At 40.7% G+C, this 19,032-nt stretch overlaps 1 protein-coding gene across 4 annotated transcripts in view; it reads right to left on the bottom strand.

Moving 5' to 3' along the window:
• The window catches only part of LOC126469618 (citramalyl-CoA lyase, mitochondrial-like), a 204,096-nt gene that overhangs the window by 158,591 nt on the left and 26,473 nt on the right, over positions 1-19,032 (bottom strand). For all 4 annotated transcript variants that reach the window (XM_050096757.1, XM_050096762.1, XM_050096751.1 and 1 more), the window contains exon 2: positions 12,386-12,473. In XM_050096757.1, coding sequence (XP_049952714.1) covers positions 12,386-12,473 — 88 coding nt within the window. The remainder of the gene's footprint in view (positions 1-12,385; positions 12,474-19,032) is intronic.

The following is a 19,032-nucleotide window of genomic DNA, read 5'->3' as shown; positions in this document are numbered from 1 at the left end:
CTCCTTACAGTACATAGTGTCTATTGGACCGGTAGAAACCTGGCTGGTGATATCTGCACCTAATTCTTTATAAAGTCATCATGACTTCCAGGTGATCAAATGTAGGAGCTTTATGGAAATACTTCAAGATAGCCGGCCACAGATGAGTGGGAACCATTTCGGCACCATTGTATCATACTTCCTCTTATGCAGTGTTCCATATATTAATCAGAATTCTCCTTTCATTGTTTGCTCATTCTTCGGGAGTTCTATGGTTTTCAGCAGTGTTACATTTTCCCTTTGAACAGCAGCAGTATCATTTAATGCAGGTGTGATTGAGATTTTAGCTTCACTGTTGTATTCTGCCACAGCATTGCTTGGAAGGCAGCTAGCACCCTTGTGATTGCATTCGTTTTTGTGCACAGCTGTGATGTCCTATTCCTGAACCCTAGTGCCCATCTCACTGATCAATCCAATGGATACTTCAGGATAGACAGCCGGCATAGAGAATGGTGGTCCATCTGAATGGTGTTTCCCAAGTAAATATGGATTGAACTTATTTATGGGGAAAATAATTACAAAGCACCCTTTCTTGGTTGTAGAGTAGTTCCTGTCAGATTAGGAGAGTATTCTGAAAACATAAGCTATTGGATAATGTTAGGCAAGAGCAAGATGGTGCCAGGTACAAATGACTTGTTTGTGGAAGGTTGTGAAATTATTGCTTTAAAAGTGTAACTTTTGCAAAAAGTGTGCAAAATATGTTAAAAGTAATACAATCTGTCTACAATGTGATAAAAGATTTCATTTTCGTTATGGAAAGATTGACTATTCCGAATATTTGTAAAATAATGTGTACAAATATCATAAATAGTGTTTCTTCTATAGCACCAGCTCAGAAAAACGATTTCAACATCTTACCCCAAAATAACGATCACAATCAGAAACTTCTGGTGCATATAATAAATTTGTCCCACGACCGCAAATTTAATATAGGTTCATATACTTCCAAAAAAGTTCTCAAAGTATCTCCGTAACACTTATGTGTTGTTCCAACCTACCAGTAACAAATCTAGCAGCCCGTCTCTAAATTGCTTCAATATCTTCCTTCAATCTGACCTGGTACAGATACCAAACACTAAAGCAGTACTCAAGAATAGGTCACACCAGTGTCCTACATGTGTCCTCCTTTACAGGTGAACCACTCTTTCCTAAAATTCTCTCAATAAACTGAAGTTGGCCATTCGTGTTCCCTACCACAGTTCTCACATGCTCATTCCATTTCATTTCACTTTGCAACGTTTCGCCCAGATATTTAAATGATTTGACTGTGTATCACACAGCATGGGGGATGTTTCCAGAATGAAATTTTCACTCTGCAGCAGTTGCACTGATATGAAACTTCCTGGCAGATTAAATCTGTGTCGATGGGTTGTGAGTGGTGCTTGGGTAGCTCAAATGGTAGAGGAATACTGTATCCAAACATTACAGGATTGATTTTCCAATTCACTTGCATTAAATTACATTTTTCCACATTTAGGGCTAGCTGCCATTCATCATACTAATTGGAAATTCTGTCTAAGTCATCTCATATCTTCCTACAGTCACTTGACTTTGACACCTTACTCTATACCATGGCACCATCGGCAAACAGCTGCAGATTCCAAATGAAATTTTCACTCTGCAGTGGAGAGTGCACTGATGTGAAACTTCCTGGCAGATTAAAACTGTGTGCCAGACCAAGACTCGAACTCAGGACCTTTGCCTTTCGCAGGTAAATGCTCTACCATCTGAGCTATCTAAGCGCGATTCATGATCCATCCTCACAGCTATTAAATCCGCCAGTATTTTGTGTCCAACCTTCCAGACTTCACAGAACCTCTCCTGCAGACTTTGTACAAGTAGCACTCCTGAAAGAAAAGATATTGTGGAGACGGTTTGGCCACAGCATGGGGGATGTTTCCAGAATGAAATTTTCACTCTGCAGCAGTTGCACTGATATGAAACTTCCTGGCAGATTAAATCTGTGTCGATGGGTTGTGAGTGGTGCTTGGGTAACTCAAATGGTAGAGCACTTGCCTGTGAAAGCCAAAGGTCTTGAATTCGAGTCTCGGTCCACCACACAGTTTTAATCTGCCAGGAAGTTTCAACTGCAGATTACTGCCCACCCTGTCCACCAAATCATTTACGTATGCGAGAACAGCAGCCCTATCACACTTCCATGGAGCATACCTGATGATACACTTCTCTCTGCTGTTGATAACAACATACTGGGTTCTATTAATTAAGAACTCTTAGAGCCATTCAGATATCTGCGAACTTATTCCATATGCTTGTACCTTCATTAACAGCCTGCAATGAGGCACCACATCAGATACTTCCTGGAAATCTAGAAATATGGAATCTGTCTGTTGCCTTTCATATGAAACTTTGTGCTGGGTGAGAGATTAATGATAAATGCAAGCTAGGTAAGGTGGCAGTGCTCTTTGAAATTGAACTGGGATTCCAAATGGGCCTGGTGATTTATTTGTTTTCAAATTTTTCAGTTGTTTCTCTACGCCAGGGATGTTTATAACTATTTTATCCACAGTAGTCTGCCCAATGGTCAAATGGAAATGCCGTGTGGCTAGGGCCTCCCATCTGGCAGATAGTTCGCCTGGTGCAAGTCTTTCGAGTTGGCACCACTTCAGTGACTTGCGTGTCGATGGAGATGAAATGATGATGATAAGGACAACACAACACCCAGTCCCTGAGTGGTGAAAATCTCCGACCCAGCCGGGAATCGAATCTAGGCCGTTAGGTATGACATTCTGTCGTGCTGACCATTCAGCTACCAGGGGTGGACAATGGTCAAATAACAGTATGTTTGTATGAAATGTCCTCAGACACTCAGCCAGATCTTTTCCTAAGGTGTGATGATGGTAGTTGTTTTATGCTTCATGCATAGATCTTTTCACAGACACATAAATCTTTACTAATCTTCAATTGCTGTCATCTGTGCATTACCTTTTGAACCAAGAGCGCAACAGCCTCTGCTTGCTCAGCATCCTCTGAATTTCATTATTAAACTATGGTGGGTCTTTTCCATCATTTACTCACTTACTAGGCATGTAACTCTCCAGACCACAACTTACAATCTATTTAAAATTTGTCCATAATTCCTCTACATCCATCTTACTGGAACTAATTAATGCCAATTACTGTCTAAGTGAAATGCTAATAACTGCTTATGCACTCTGTTTAGTATAAAACATTCTACTAGCCTTCTTGACTGATTTATTTACTTCTGTAATCATAGTTGCTATAATGACATCATGGTCACTAATCTCTGTTTCTATACTGATACTGTCGATAAGGTCCAACCTATTTATAGCTATAAGGTCTAAGATATTTCCATTGTGTGTGGGCTGCCGTGCTAGCTGTTCAAGACAGTTTTCAGAAAATGTGTTCGAAAGTATTTCGCATGACCGTCTGTCTGCATCACTCCCACAATGAATCCATAGACATCCCAATCTATACTTGGTAGGTTAAAGTCACCTCCAACTAGTATTGCTTGATCTGGGTATTTACTCACTATTGACTGTAGACTTCCTTTCAATGACTCTAGAACTGTCACAGTAGAATCAGGTGGCTGGAAGAAACATCCAACAATTAACTTGGGTTCACCTAAACCTGTTATATGTGATCAAATAACTTCACTTTCACACTCAACTTCGACCTGAATAGAGACAATATTTTTGTCAACTGCAATGAACACTCCCCCTCCTATGGCCTCTACTCTGTGTTTCTGATACATGTTCCATGACTCACAAAATATCTCCAGTTTTCCACTTCGGGTTTCAGCCAGCTCTCGGTTCCAAGAATAATTTGAGGGCAATAACTTTTCTGGAGGGCAGTAAATTCGGGAACTTTATTATTAATACTTCAACAGTTCTGATAAACTGATGACAGTCAAAGGGTCTTTATTCTTAATGCCATCTGACTTCCCTTGCTGCGCATCGACAAGCAAGTGTTCATTAGAACACCTCAAACAACTGCCTAGCCTAAAAAAAGGCCATTTGCACTCCACAAGTACTCTACTACCTGGGTAGCTGCTTCCTTTATATAGTGCACCCCTGATATATCAAGGAGAGTCCTACAAATACCCACCCAATAACACAGTTCCAGAAATCTGCAGCCAAGACCATCACAGACTTGACGATGCCTTTGGTTGAGATGCTCCACTTGGCTTCAAACCCAACGTCCCCAATCAACTCTCGGAAGAATGCTCCAAATTGTGAGCTCTGCTTGCATCCTGTGCATGAGGCCAGCAATCTTCACCACCTCTGCCAGCCACCTGTACAAACGAAGGTCTGCCGCAGAACCCATGCAATAAGCATCACTGTTGCCGACTTGAGCCACAACTTTCAGACGACTGCCCCCTGCTCACTTGATAGCCACAGGCAAGGCCACCTCCACATCTCATATGAGGCCACACAGCAGACAAACCAAGTGCACATTGGCTTTTTTTCCAGCCCTAAATGCTATCTGCCTAAGGGGCTCCATAATGCACCTAACACTGGAGCTCCCATTAAGAAGTAAACCCCTCCTCCTGCGTGTGCCTGCTCGAACTGTGCTGAAGGAGCAGCCACCTGTCCACTCACAGGGTGAATGGGTGAGGTCAGGTGGCCAGTCTCCACATTGGCCCTCCGCCTTGGGTGACGTGAACGCATTACCACCCACCACTCGCCCTGTCATGGTGGCCAATCCACTGCACTGCGTGCATTAGGAAGTGCCTAAGAAGCAGAGCTCATGGGCAAAACAAATGACACCTGAGGTGTCCCATGTAATGCACCAGATTCTCTGCCACTGCTACAACCTGAGGCAGCAGCCTGAAGGTGACTGACCACAGCCAAAAGCACATTCAGCTGTTTGCGAACTATAGACAATTCCCCACAAATGGTGGTACTGCCATCTTTGTAAAGGACCAGATTTAAGTCTGTGAGGTAGGACTAAATAAACATGTTGTTCTATCAGGAGATAAGGACTTTGAGCTTTCAATGATTAAGCTGCTGGAACTAAACTACATAACTGAAAACGTATATGGTGTACAAAGTAGTATTATTCCCATCTTTGTGACCAAATCAGAAGTTCTGCTGAATAGTTTCAGTTAATTAAATATGAAAATAATACTTTGTGGTGATTTTAATATTGATTTTTCAAAAAACAATAATGCTACTCAGGCTTTGATAAACTTGAGCAAATCAGTCTATATGATCCCCATAAAAACTCTCCAACAGGGTCAAGAGCACACAGAATCAATAATTGACCAAATTTTCATAACTGATACTAGTTCCACATTCACTGTGGAAGTACTGAGCATGGGATACAGTGACCATGATGCTCTGCTACTGAGCACTGATATGGGAAAAAGTAAAATCAGCCCCAAAAAAGTAATTCAAAGAAGAATCTTTTATGAAGACAATATTAGGGTTTTAAATTTCCTATTAGCCAAGGAAAACTGGGGAAGTATTTATATGCACACCACTGTTGACAGGATGTTCTTAAGTTTTCATAATACTTTCCTAAAGTATTTTAATACAGCATTTCTTCTTGAAATAAAAATTTCAAGCAACAAAAATTGAAAGTCATGAGTAACAAAAAGAAATCAAAATTTTTAGTGAGAGGAACATATTTCTACAATATTGCTGCAAAAAATACAAAATCACTCAAGATTTTTCTGAGTATTGTAAAGCCTAGAAAAAACCTATCTTAGAGTTACCGGACAGACAAAACTTTTATGGAATGACAATTTCATAAGTATCTCTTCAAACAAAATGAAAGCCATGTGGAAAATTATTAAAAAAGAAACTTGTAGTTCTCTATCACTTAAAGATTCTAAGATCACAGATCCACAAACAGCTGCAAACGAATTCAGTGTATATGTCAACTCACTAACCAAAGATCTCATTCAAGCTAACTGCAAGGTACCATTCTCCGGTTCCACTAGTACATCAAACACCACTAATATTTCAGTGTTTGTTTACGAAACAAACACTGATGAAATTATGAACATAGTAAAACCGTTAAGTAATAAAACCTCTAGTGGCTATGATGAAGTGCCTAACTTCAACCACAAAGTGTATGTACTTATATGGATATGGTGTCTGTTCTTTTGGACATGTCTGAAAGAACAGAAACCATTGATCGAAATTAGAATTATATTAAAACCTTCAGCTGCTAATGGACATTGATATATATAAACAGGGACAGGTGAAAATGTGTGCCCCAACCAGGATGCGATCCCGGGATCTCCTGCTTGCATGGCATATGCTCTAGCCATCTGAGCCACTGAGGGCACAGAGGATAGCGCAACTGCAGGGACTATCTCGTGCCTGCCTCCTGAGAGACCCATATTCTCACCTTGTATGTCCACACACTACATTCGTAGTGTCCCACCCAAACACACTCATTACTCACGGAAGACATTCTTACCAAGTCCCATAAGAGTTCAGGGAATATGTGTGCATCCACACACAAGAAGAAGGTCATGGCCGGTGCTGCCAGAACTATATACTTATATGGATATGGTGTCTGTTCTTTTGGACATGTCCAAAGGGGAAATCACCAGACTGAAGGAAAATATCCATGATGTAGCTGCTGATTCTGGTGAGGGATGTGTTCTGGGGCAGAAACGACATAGCCTGCATGTTTGCATGACATGCACAGCGACTTTCCATTGTGTACAGAGTGCCTAGTCCCTTGAAATAGTTCCATTCCAAAGCTGTTGACAATGCTGGGAAATCAGCATGATATACTCTGCACTACAGAAACATCCAGCAAAGTCTCAGTTTGGGGATGGAACTTGTTACGATCACTCATAGCACCTGCTCCAAGCAGCATTGTTGATGTAAACCCAAAGGGCTCTCACGATGTGTGACTTTGAAAAAGATTTTTACAAATTACTGAACAATTACATTTTTGGAAAAACGATGGCAAATGTTAGAGAATACCTAGAAATTCATTTAATTTAGTGGTGGAAGGGAAGTTTTGGCACCAGAGATTACACTGCCAAGCCAAATTGCAAGTGGGTCACCATCTTTAATAAAGAATTAGTTACTGTGAAGGTGACTAATGTTTCAGTGCAGTTCACGAAGCCTTCCTATATCAGTATGTGTGTTCTGGACTTTCTGGACTTCCCCATACTCCACATCTACCGATTCTGTTATGAGATTCTGAAGCCAAACATCACCAATCCCAAGTTACTTTAATATGGACACAGACAGTTTCACCTACTTGGTGAAAGGCTGCGATTCATATGAAGTAATTAGGTACAATCAAGAAGATATAAATATTTGGAAGTTAATCCTTATGGAAAAACACCACAAAAGAAGAGGGTTACCAACCTGATGAAAACAAGGTAAATGGTTTGCAGATTGTGGAGTTTACGAGAGACTGAAACTGTATGCATAACACACAGATGTAGGTGCCACCCAGAGGTGAGGAAAGGGTATGCATCATGCAGCCTCAAAGGTTCTCATGATTGAGGATTACAAGAAATGCCTGCTCGAAGACATTGGCTCCATGCTCATATGGTGTAGCAGATAGTCGTTTGGTCGCAAGGCCATGAGGTACATACCACCCTGCAGCTTAAAGTCAGGCTGTTGCTGGATGACAAATGATTCGTCTGTAGGATGGCATCAGCACCCTCCCATACTCACACTATTCACTGAGTGCTTCAGTATGTGGTTGTGTATTTATTTAAGTAAATAAATAGTAATTGTTTGTTAGGAATAGCTGAATGAACAGCTTGTCATAGTTGTGTGTTTGGGTAAGTGTGAATGGATGAACAGTACGCGAGTGTGGAAATTGTGTATGCACTATGTGTGCGAGTAAACATTGTATATATTTGTGTGTATGTGTGGTTCTTCACCCACTGCTGCCGCTGCTGCTGCTAGTCCTTGTTTCCCATATATACAGAAAACTGTACAGACACTGATTGATGATTAAAATGCAAATACTGTACACATAATGATCAGAAAGAAAATGATTAAAATGTAAATATTATATCAAACTATACCAAGTGTATACAGAAATTGACACAAACAAAATGGGAAACATAGTACTAAAGTTTTTATTCTCTCTACTAGTTTTAGTGTAAAGTAATATACCTGATAGTGTTAGTAATGTACATATGTCATTATAAAAAAAAAATTAATGTAACTTTGTAAGTTATTGTAAATAAACCAATTTATATAAATCTTCAGAAATAAAATATTTATTGCACAATACATTTGTAAATAAAACTAAAAAAATATTGTTTTTAAACAACAAAAATTATTGTAAAATGCTGTATTGCTAAAGATATTGTTAATAAGAATAAACTATTAGCTGATTTGTTACATCATTGTTATTTATAAACCATTTCACTACAGAACTATTATTAATAATAATAAAGCTGAACCTCTAATCATAATGCACAGACCTCAAATGTAGAGGCCTATGCAACTGAACTAGTTATAAATGACGATATGGGGGAGCTCAGATCTTATTGGTCCAGGAGAGCGGGGAAAGCAATGTGCTCCCATTGACTGAGAGATGGGAGGGCATTCCTGCCAATTTTATATCACACAGTGCCACACAACCAGTATCAAGCTATGTCATGAACTTGAATATAACTAGTTTACTTGACTAAGGTGTGTGGGTAGGACAGGGTTTCCCCTGGATGACCTTGATCAACTGTCAGTGATTCCCCAGAGGGGGAGGGGGGGGGGGGGGTGGGCGCATGAGCTTGAATGTAACTAGCACAAGTGTGTGACCTGACACCAGAAGTCAGTGCCACTGACATTGAGATAATATTCTCTCGGTCAGAACCAGCATTGAATAATATACTAGAATTAGTTATAGGATTGTCTTATCACTGGAAGTGCAGTTTACCTAGCCTCTTTTATCCCTGGTCTTGAACCCACCTTTGACAAATACTCATTTCACTTAGTTTCCCTGAATTCAACAGCTAGGGGGGTGGCTGGTACCTCCGTATGGTGATGGGGAATGACTACAGCATGTTGGGGAGCAACCACATGCAGGGTACGGCAATGGGTTTCATCTCATAGATTGACTACAATCATTTATGGTTAACTGGCATGAACAGAGTTGTAGTTATGGTTGACATTTGGAGGTGTAGTAGTCACTGAAAACTACTCTTCTTTGTCTGCAGTAACATACAGCATGTGCACATAGGAAAGACACTGGCGTGTTGTCCTCTTTCCTCCAAATGTCAGCTGTTCTGTGGGAGATACACTTGGCAGAGGAATTAGTTGTACCTGTGTTGGTCAGGAGTTGGTTTGTAATTTTACAGCAGCAGCATAAGTCTATTCTTCCTGGCATGTTCAATTGATGGTAGATTTTGGTACTATGGATCAATACACCTCTTCTTCACCATTCTTTATTACCTCCTGATATATAGGGTTGACATTCATGGCTTCTACCTCTCACTTATTCAGTCCAACAGTTCTGACTGCCATTAAATGCTATATACCTTCTCTTAGACCCTGCTGCTGAGAAACATGAGGTCATGGTGGTTTTCCACAACATTCAAAGAGAATACATTTGGGAGTCGGTCATACCTCTTCATCTGACTCTTTCTCTGTTGCATTTCCTTGATACAATGGTACCACTTGAATACCTCTGTCATTGTGAAACCCTTTAGCTGAAGAACTTGGTACCTGTTTTCTGCAACTCCGTTCATCAAATGTGAGACTGTCAGCTTCTGTAATACTTGGATTCAAAATGTGGCACAGGGCCTAAATAGTCTGTATGTAGGACTGTGTCATTTTCCTATGATGTTGGGCCCTGCTCTTCAATTGGTCTTTCACTTAGTGCACTTGCAGCTGATTTTCTCCAGTTCAGCCTGAAACTTATCCCACCTATTGAACTTCTCTTTGTTGTTATTGAATCAGTGCTAAGCTGTAGCATCCAGGTAAAAGTTCACATTTACCAAATCCATCATGTCGCCCCCCACCTGTTTTATCTGGCTTCTTGGTCAAATCCTTTCAGCCATTTCATTGGGACCTGAACAGCATCTCTGGAAAACACTGATGGATGTCTGATGTGCAACTGGCTTACTGCTGCTTTGGAATCTGCAGGTTTCCTAAATATACAGACTGTGGAGAAATGTACTGCTTGTATTCTTTTTCCTTTTCGTGGAGACAATGACTTTTACATTGCCTAATTGGAGCCATAGTGATGTAGATGTTTGTAAGTAACTGGCGTCTTCACCAAACAGTGTCACGTCATAACTAGAATCAAGTCAAAATCAGAAAGCAGGGCCATCAAGTACAACACTGAGCACTAAAAGTATGATTACTATGTAGACCAAACTACAGCCAGAACAGAACTGAACTCCCAGACAGAGAATGCTGCTATTTATACAAGCAACGAATATTCCAAAATATACATACATAAGATATTCCAAGGATCTTCCAGAAATGATAAATACTAAATAATCACTGGTGGTTGTGTTTGAACTGATGATCTGCTGCACACCAGATGAACGTTGACCCCCCCCCCCCCCCCTCTCTCTCTCTCTCTCTCTCTCTCTCTCTCTCTCTCTCTCCATAGGGTAATACTGTCCACCACCAGGCTACATACTCAACAATTTGCACTGAAGAGTGTGCTCCAAAACATTACTTCCTGCACCATCATTGGTGTCTCTGTCACCAGATCTGCACCAGATTGCCACCTATCCTGCTTTGCAGAGCACGCAAGCCTCGAACCCCTACATTCTGTGATGAGGCATGGGCATTCTACACCTTGGCACTGACTGATGGTTTCACTGTCCTTCAATACAGCAGTAGCATATGCACTACTAACCAGTTTTGCCATCTCTTTCTCGTAAGTACACTTATTTCAGTAGATTTCACAATTTGCAGCCTGTAACATTGCCACAATGATACCCTATTCATCTCTGCTCCACTTACGTACTTTCCTTAGCATCTCAAATGCTCGCAACTCCACCAGGCAGCAACCAGTCTAATGGAGGGCAGTTGTCATAATGTTTTGGCTGATCACTGTAAGTTTCTTTACAGTTACTGTTTAGCATGGAGAGCCCCTCCCATCATGAACTGTTGTACTAGGTACATCTATCCAGAGCAGAGTTGACTATTCCTTTAAATTTGACCACAGTTCTACATGTTCCTTCCCTTAGGTAAATGTTTTGAGTTCCTGTTTGAGATATGCCCCTTTTCTAGCTTACCAAATACATAAATCTTCCTACTTGTTTAGCTGCCCTCTATATTCTAAAATATTGCTGCTACAACTGTCTCATGGTGGACATTCTCAAAGGGGATGGGTCTGTTTATTGCTACTAGGTGTAATATTTTCATTCTGAGTAGGGGTATCTCCACTGTGGACTCCTCTTTAAGTATTACGAACATTTCTTACATTGAAATTTTTTTTCTGACATTATAATACTGAGAAATTTTAGAAATATAGCACAACAATTCTACCAAACAGGCAATGTCTGTCTCCCACAGGCAGCTTAATAGCTTTTTGCCAAATTTATATTTATCACGGGGAAATAGATATTAATATGCTGTGAGAAGAGATCTTTTCACAATAAGTATTGGTGCTTGTCATGAAACTAATAGGAGCTGTAAATCCTTATTCTTGTGCCTTTGTCCTGCATTGGTACAGGGTCAGCATAGTTAGGAACGGATTTGGCTTGATTAATTTAAGGGGTGGCCAGATGCTTTTCCTGTCACCACCCCGATAATCCCCAGGGTGGCATGTGTGTACCCTAATTGTCAGGATGCAGTGTTAGTCATGAGGAATTGAGCGAATATTTTCTAAATGTTTGTGAATAATGAGACGGAAGCAGTACTTGGGTATCAGTCCATTATTCATCTAGTGGGATATGGGAAATTGCCTAAAATCCACATCCATGCTGTTCAGCACGCCAACCCTTGTCAATCTTCCAGGCGGATTTGATACGGGCCAGCGCACCTCTTCATCCCAGAAGTGTTGCTTTAAGACACAGGACCATTCAGGCAGGTATGAATTTTCAGTTCTTGACTCTAGATAATCAGATAATTTGTACAAGAAGCATGTATTTATTTTCTTTTGAATTTACATGGATTCTCAATTACTTGCTTTATATCAATTTGGAGCTTGTTACAGATCTTTAAATCAGAATAAAAGAACTCTATTAGATTACGGTACAAGGAGGCATGATGACAATGGAATTTATTTTTCTTTTATTGTGGTTGTGCAAATCATAATTCAGCTGAAACTTATTTTTATTATTTCCTACAAATGGCAACAAGGGGTAGATATATTAGGCTGTGAGTGCAAGATTGCTAGAGCTTTTAAGATACTTTTGCAGTTATCTACTACATTCAAAACTTATAATCCATAAACAAGTTACACTTACACTATGAAAATCTGTGTGCAAATAAAGCCTGCAATGTTTCAAGACCCTCTGACAGTGGGCTTCTATGAAACTGCCATTCCACATTATCCTGCAAATAAGCAATTTGCAAATAACTAATCCATCAAATACACTTATGGAAAATCTTGGCTATAAAATAATTATGCATACATAATAATTAATGCAGGAGGATATGGGACACCTTCTTTCAATTGTCATATAATCTAATTACATACCACTATCATCCAACATTCAACATTTTTTGTTAAATAAAACTGCAAAAAGTTATAAACTCACAATTTTTCATTGAGCAGCTACTGCTAAATAATTCTTACAGACAAATTATGATCACAATATGCAAAACAGAGAAGAGAGAAATAGTCGACAGTGTGAAGACTTACAATGAAACGAACACCCTTAGCTGCTTACAGGCGTTGACATACGTCAACGAGGACAGATGAAAATGTGTGCCCCGACCGGGACTTGAACCCAGGATCTCCTGCTTACATGGCAGACGCTCTATCCATCTGCGCCACCGAGGACACAGAGGATAGCGCGACTGCAGGGATTTATCTCTGGCACGCCTCCCGCGAAAACCCACATTCTCAACGTATTGTCCCGCACTACATTCGTAGTGCCCCCGCCCATTATACTCATTACTCGTGGCGCATTGCCGATTCCAATAAGAGTTCGGGCACTGTTTGTGCATTCGCACAGAAGAAGAAGATGGTCAGGTGGCCGGTGAGCCTTAACTATATATTTACTAAGAAAGAACAGATACCATCTTAGTAAATATATAGTGTGAAGACTGCCTACACTTTTATCATGTTGGATGCAGTGAAGTGGCCTAGTGAACAGTGATGTGCCTAGTCTTTGGCATGTAGAAGTTTTGCTTGTCATTCCGCGATTATGGAAAGAGGAGCTGATTTAACAGCTGAAGCCTGTTAACTTCAGACTAGATGTCTCCAAGAGCTTCACTGTTCTATAGACAGTAGAACTTTGTGTGCAAATAACACAAGGAGTTCATGAATCCTCAGACAATATAGCGAGAAAGTGTAAGCTAAGGTTAGCAGTAGTCGGAGGGTTAAGGATACCAAGCAGGACCTCCTGCAAGGGAATAGTCATGACAGGGGGATGTCCGAGTTAGTATAGAACTCCCTGGATAGTGAATACTAGGTAACAAGCATATTTAAGAAAAGTACAGGGATCAGTGATGTCACATGTGATTTAGGTTCTACAGGAAAAGATCTCAATAAAGAAGATCATGTAGTGGTTGTTGGGAGTGCTGGGAACAGTTTGGACCATAACCTCAACCACACAATTGAGGATGACATCAGGCACATTGCTGTGAATACTCTACACACAAATGTGGAGACTGCCATTCTTTGAGTGATATGACAAGCCCTGGATGAAGCATTCCACTGAACATGTAAATGCAGAGCTTCATGATTCACTCACCAGATTGTAATGATCACATGTGGCTGTGACTGATGCATTACTTTTCACACAGCAGCACTACATATGAAATGGTTAACATTTGAATATTTCTGATAAGAGGTTATTTGTTCTACTAATTTCCAGAAGTATTCAATGTAACTAAAGCAGTATCTGTCCAATCCCTTTTATTTCCAATAATCCCTTTTATTTCCAATATTCATGACATTGTTATTGGGTAAATTTTTCCAAAAAACATAGCTTCTGAATAAGTATACACAGAATTCCAATAATAAATGGAGGAACAAAAAATTGCTTGCAACTTAGACACTGCAAACATTAATAATAATAACACATTTAGACTTTTACATCAAAACATAAGAAACTTGTTCATATCCACACAAGACTAAAGATACTCCTACTAATGCGCCACACATAAAAGATCTCATCTGAAAGTTACGGAATTCACCTAGATGGATTGCAAGTTAGTATCACTTTACTGTAAACATGATATGAAGAAAGGGGGAGTGGCTTCACACACAATAAGTGAACAAAAGTTACAGGCCATAGTGAATACTGCATTTAACACCTATGTGAGTGCTGTATTGCAGTAACAGACTTGCAAACATATACAGGGTGAGTGAGAAAAATAATGTGACTTATTTTTTATTTACCAAGAGGCTGTGTGACATGGGGCATTGTCATAATGCAGCATCCACTTGTCTGCAATGTCTGGTCTCACTTGATTCACTCTTTTCAAGAGCCTTTCAAAGATATCTTTGTAAAACACTTGGTTGACAGTTTGACCCAAAGGAACATCTCACAAGATTATGCATATGTCAACAGTTTTGTCAGTTATTGAAGTTGAAGGTCTCCCTGCATGAGGTTCATCTTCAACTTTTTCTCCGCCTTCCAGAAATGATTTGCGCCAGGGAAAAAAATGTGCTGTTAATATGGAATGTTCCCCATAGGCCTATTTCAACTTCTCAAAGACCAAACTCATGGATTCCCCAAGTTTTATGTTAAAACTTGATAGTATAACATTGCTCTAAATTCCACTGTTCCATTTTTGTAACACATAACAAAAACACAGTTTCACTGGTGACACTCTCAACAATCACATGATGGTTGCATTGTGTTGAAACTTGGAATGAGCATCTGGAAGGGATGACACTGGCCTCCACACAAAGCTAGATTCCCAACAAGAGCTGAAGGACACAAAGCAACAACAACTGATAATTTATTTCTAAATCCATCTGTGTTTTATGAAATACATGTGAGCTCCATAATAAATGCTTTATTTGATCATTATGGTCAAGTGGCACCCTTACTCCTTATCAATCAAGGTTATCTAAGAGAGGAAAAGTAAAATCTAACAGAACTGTAAATGCTCTCTCAGTTATTCCATCGCAGTATGAAAAATGAGAAAAAAAAATCCCCAAGGCCACATAGCATATGAGAAACCTAATTCTTTCCAAAAAATATCCTTAGAACATTATGAATCCAGCTTTTTTTTACAATAGGTCAGTGGTATTTACAGTGGAATCAAGAAAAAGGGTGCCTGACATCTGAGATCAAAATATCTTGGGCTAGGAAGAGAGAGTTTTTGTCCAATGCAGAGGACTAGATCTAATCAAGACTTAAAACTGCACTAAAAGTATGATTGTACAATTCTTCAACACAGCATCAAAAAGACAAAAACCATTAACCACACAAAAGCAAGGACTGATTGGAGCATAATTAAGCACAAAATAAACGTACTTGTTGAGAAAAATGGAACCGAATTCCCACATGTCAGTTTCAATGAGAAGTATCGTGCAAAATTTAAATAATTAGCTGAGAATACAGAGGCAAAAAATCATCCATTGAAAGCAGATACAAGAAACTCACTTAGACAGGTGATCCATACCTATGAATGTGTGATGTCTGTTCTTTTGGGCATGTCCAAAGGACAGACACCATGCATTCATACAACTGATTCGCCTAGATGGGCAATGGATCCACCTTCTTCAGTGTTGGTGCACAAGTGTGTCTGACCTCATGCAGGGATCTCAGAGTAGTGAGCATGGAGGAAATGGACAGGGACTGCAGAGAAGTAGCGCTCAGTGGAAATGTGGGTGGGCCATGAGGCGTGCCGAGACAGTCTGTGCAGTTGCGATAACATTGTGTTCCACATGGCGCAGTGGTTAATGCACCTGCCTAGTAAGCAGGAGGTCTCAGGTTTGATCCTGGTCCAGTACACATTTTCACTCTTAGTCCTCCCCTTTCCTTTCCTTTCCTTTCTCTCTCACCCCCCCCACTCCCCCCCCCCCCCCCCTCCCCCGCCCACCACGCCACCATCAATTTACATATGACCACCTAGCAGATTGATGTTAATCCTAACAGCCCAAACTTTCTAGCTTACATAAAGGAGAAAGTATCAAATCTGAATCTTTACGATTGTTTTGCGACATTCTTGTTAAATGAGGTACAAATTAAACCAGCCATAGACTGTATAGGAGGTAAATTAGATGGTATGACACATGACATCACTACTCTTGCAACAACTGTACATGCATTTATAGTGCAAGGTGTACTATCATTATTTAAGATATTGTTCATACTCTGCCTGTGAACTGAAGATTGCTGACAGTTTTTCACTGTAATAAATAATGTATTGATTATACTGGAATAATTAGGTCCACGAGTTATTTGTATTTCTTCTCAAAATAACTCAGTTAATAGGAAATCTGTTTTTAATTTTGCAGATCCACCACATCTTAGCACTGCTTACACGCACATACCGTCCAGATCATTCCAGGCCTTTGTTTTATGTTATAGACACTGTGCACATTTTTAAGTGTATCAGACACAACTGGTTGAATTTGAAAGATGTATTGCCGACATTTTACTTCTCCAAATTTGACAACACATACATAAGAATGTAAGTTTTATTTTCTGTAGTCAGTTCCATATATATATGATATTGAAGGCAACAAATTATTAAACTTTGGTTATTGTTTCAATATGCAAGCGCTGTGGCATTCTTTATTTTTTTAAAAAATCTTAAAACTTGTCACATTTTTAATTACAGCATCAGGATTAGTTTACTGAAGTTGGGAATTACGACTAACACTGAAAATTATAAAGGAACAACTGAATTTATTAGCATACTAAATACAGGGTGACAAATTTTTACATTAAGTCCCCTTTGAAAGGACATAGAGAGGAAATGCAAAAGCCTCTAACAAGCCACAAGAATGAAGAGAGATGTACATTTCTAGGAACATTTCTAAATTGGCTTGACAATTGAAGTTCCATGAATTTTTCAACTGGTAAGCTCATTTGAAAAACACTCTCTGCATTTAAACATACAACATATGCATTATTATAACTGAGAACATATTGCTGTCCGAGTTTAAGATGTCTTGCATGTTACCTGGTGCACTGGAAGCCAGGTTTGGGCTGAATCAACATCTGTTTGGACCCCAATACCATGTGACGACAAGGCAAAGAAAAAGCTGAGATTATCAATTTTGCTAAAGCTCTCATTACAAGGTGGCTCAACTGAGAAAATTGTAATTAGATCTTTGCAAAGTTGTGACCAATCTATCTTGATGTGTCCTGGACATCTCAGCACAAAATATTTGTGAGTTAAGTCGCAAACATAATGGTACGCATTTCTCCTCCTTACACGAGGCATCACAACAATGTTTCACCAGGCAACACCGGTCAACTGCTGTTTGTGTATGAGAAATCGGTTGGAAACTTTCCTCATGTTAGCACGTTGTAGGTGTCGCCACCATCGCCAACCTTGTGTGAATGCTCTGAAAAGCTGATCATTTGCATATCACAGCATCTTCTCCCTGTCGGTTACATTTCGCATCTGTAGCATGTCATCTTCATGGTGTAGCAATTTTAATGGCCAGTAGTGTACATTGCAGACAGTTATTTCCTGTGTCGTCCTTATTCTGACAGCCACAGCTTCAAGAGGGGTTTGAAGGGGCACCGTTTCACTACGGACTGAGTTTATGACGTAAACCCAAACTCCACCCGACACTCGATTACAGTCATTACAGTTCCTGTAACATCCCTTATAGCCACGGAGGGCAGGGGTCTGCATTGCCGGGAACCAGGTTTCCTGGAGGGCAATGCAGAAAGCAGGTGTAAAGCTTAACAGTTGCCGTAGCTCAGCTAAGTGGTGGAAAAAATCACCACAATTCCATTGGAGGATGATGTTATCATGAGACGGGGAAGGCACGGAACATCCAATGAGGCAGTTTACGCCTCAAGGTCACCTGCTGCCACCAACTTATTACCTGAGCAGTCTATATCCATCGTGTCTGATGATCCAGCAAGATCTAGGTCCTCAGAAGATGCAGAGCTTGTAGGTAGCGGTGGTGTGGGTGCCACCACAATTTCCTTGGTCTTATGGGTATTCTTTTTGGACTTTTCTCGTTGCTGGCTCTGGCTGGGAGGGTTTCACTGATTCAGTCTCCAGGACTGAGGATGATCGTGAAGCCCTACGACCAGCTGCTTTTGGGCACTTCAGCCACTGGCAGGCGTCATCTTTCCCATTTTCAGAAACCTGGGAAGCGAGTGACCCTAGTGACCCCTTCCCGGTGAGAGGAGCTGAAGAAGACTTATCCTTCTCTGGCTGAGAAGTGGGGACTGGTGTTCCCGATGGTTTGGGGAGGGGGGGTAGTTCTCCCGAGGTAGGTGGTGTGGGATCAACCGGGTGGAAGGGGGGCGGGGGGGTGAGTGCCCCCCACCATCAAGGGGGCAGGTGTAGTCTTCTGGCTCTGAGAGCTGACTGGAATAAATGGAACTGATGGGGCTACAACTGTTCTCGTAGCGACGGCGTATGACGAAGTGATAGCCACAGGATGTGTGCAGTCTGGCGAGCAAGGTGAATGATGCTCTCCGCAGTTGACACAGATGGGAGGCGGGGCACATGGATTATTGGGATGAGATTGATGTCCACAACCTTGACATGTGAAGCTGGAAGAACAGAGGGAAAACATATGGCTGAACTTCCAGCACTTAGGGCACCACATCGGGGGGAAGGATATATGGCTTGACATCACAGAGGTAGACCACCACCTTGACCTTCTTGGGTAAGGTGTCACCCTTGAAGGCCAAGATGAAGCCACCGGTGGCAACCTGATTATCCACCTGTTGTGACATTGCCACGAGATTTAAAAGTGCCGCTACGTCAGTACGCGAACACGGCGATA

This window comes from Schistocerca serialis, chromosome 1 (genome assembly GCF_023864345.2).
Source record: "Schistocerca serialis cubense isolate TAMUIC-IGC-003099 chromosome 1, iqSchSeri2.2, whole genome shotgun sequence".
Lineage (NCBI taxonomy): Eukaryota > Metazoa > Arthropoda > Insecta > Orthoptera > Acrididae > Schistocerca > Schistocerca serialis.
This window is presented reverse-complemented; position numbering and strand designations above follow the sequence as displayed.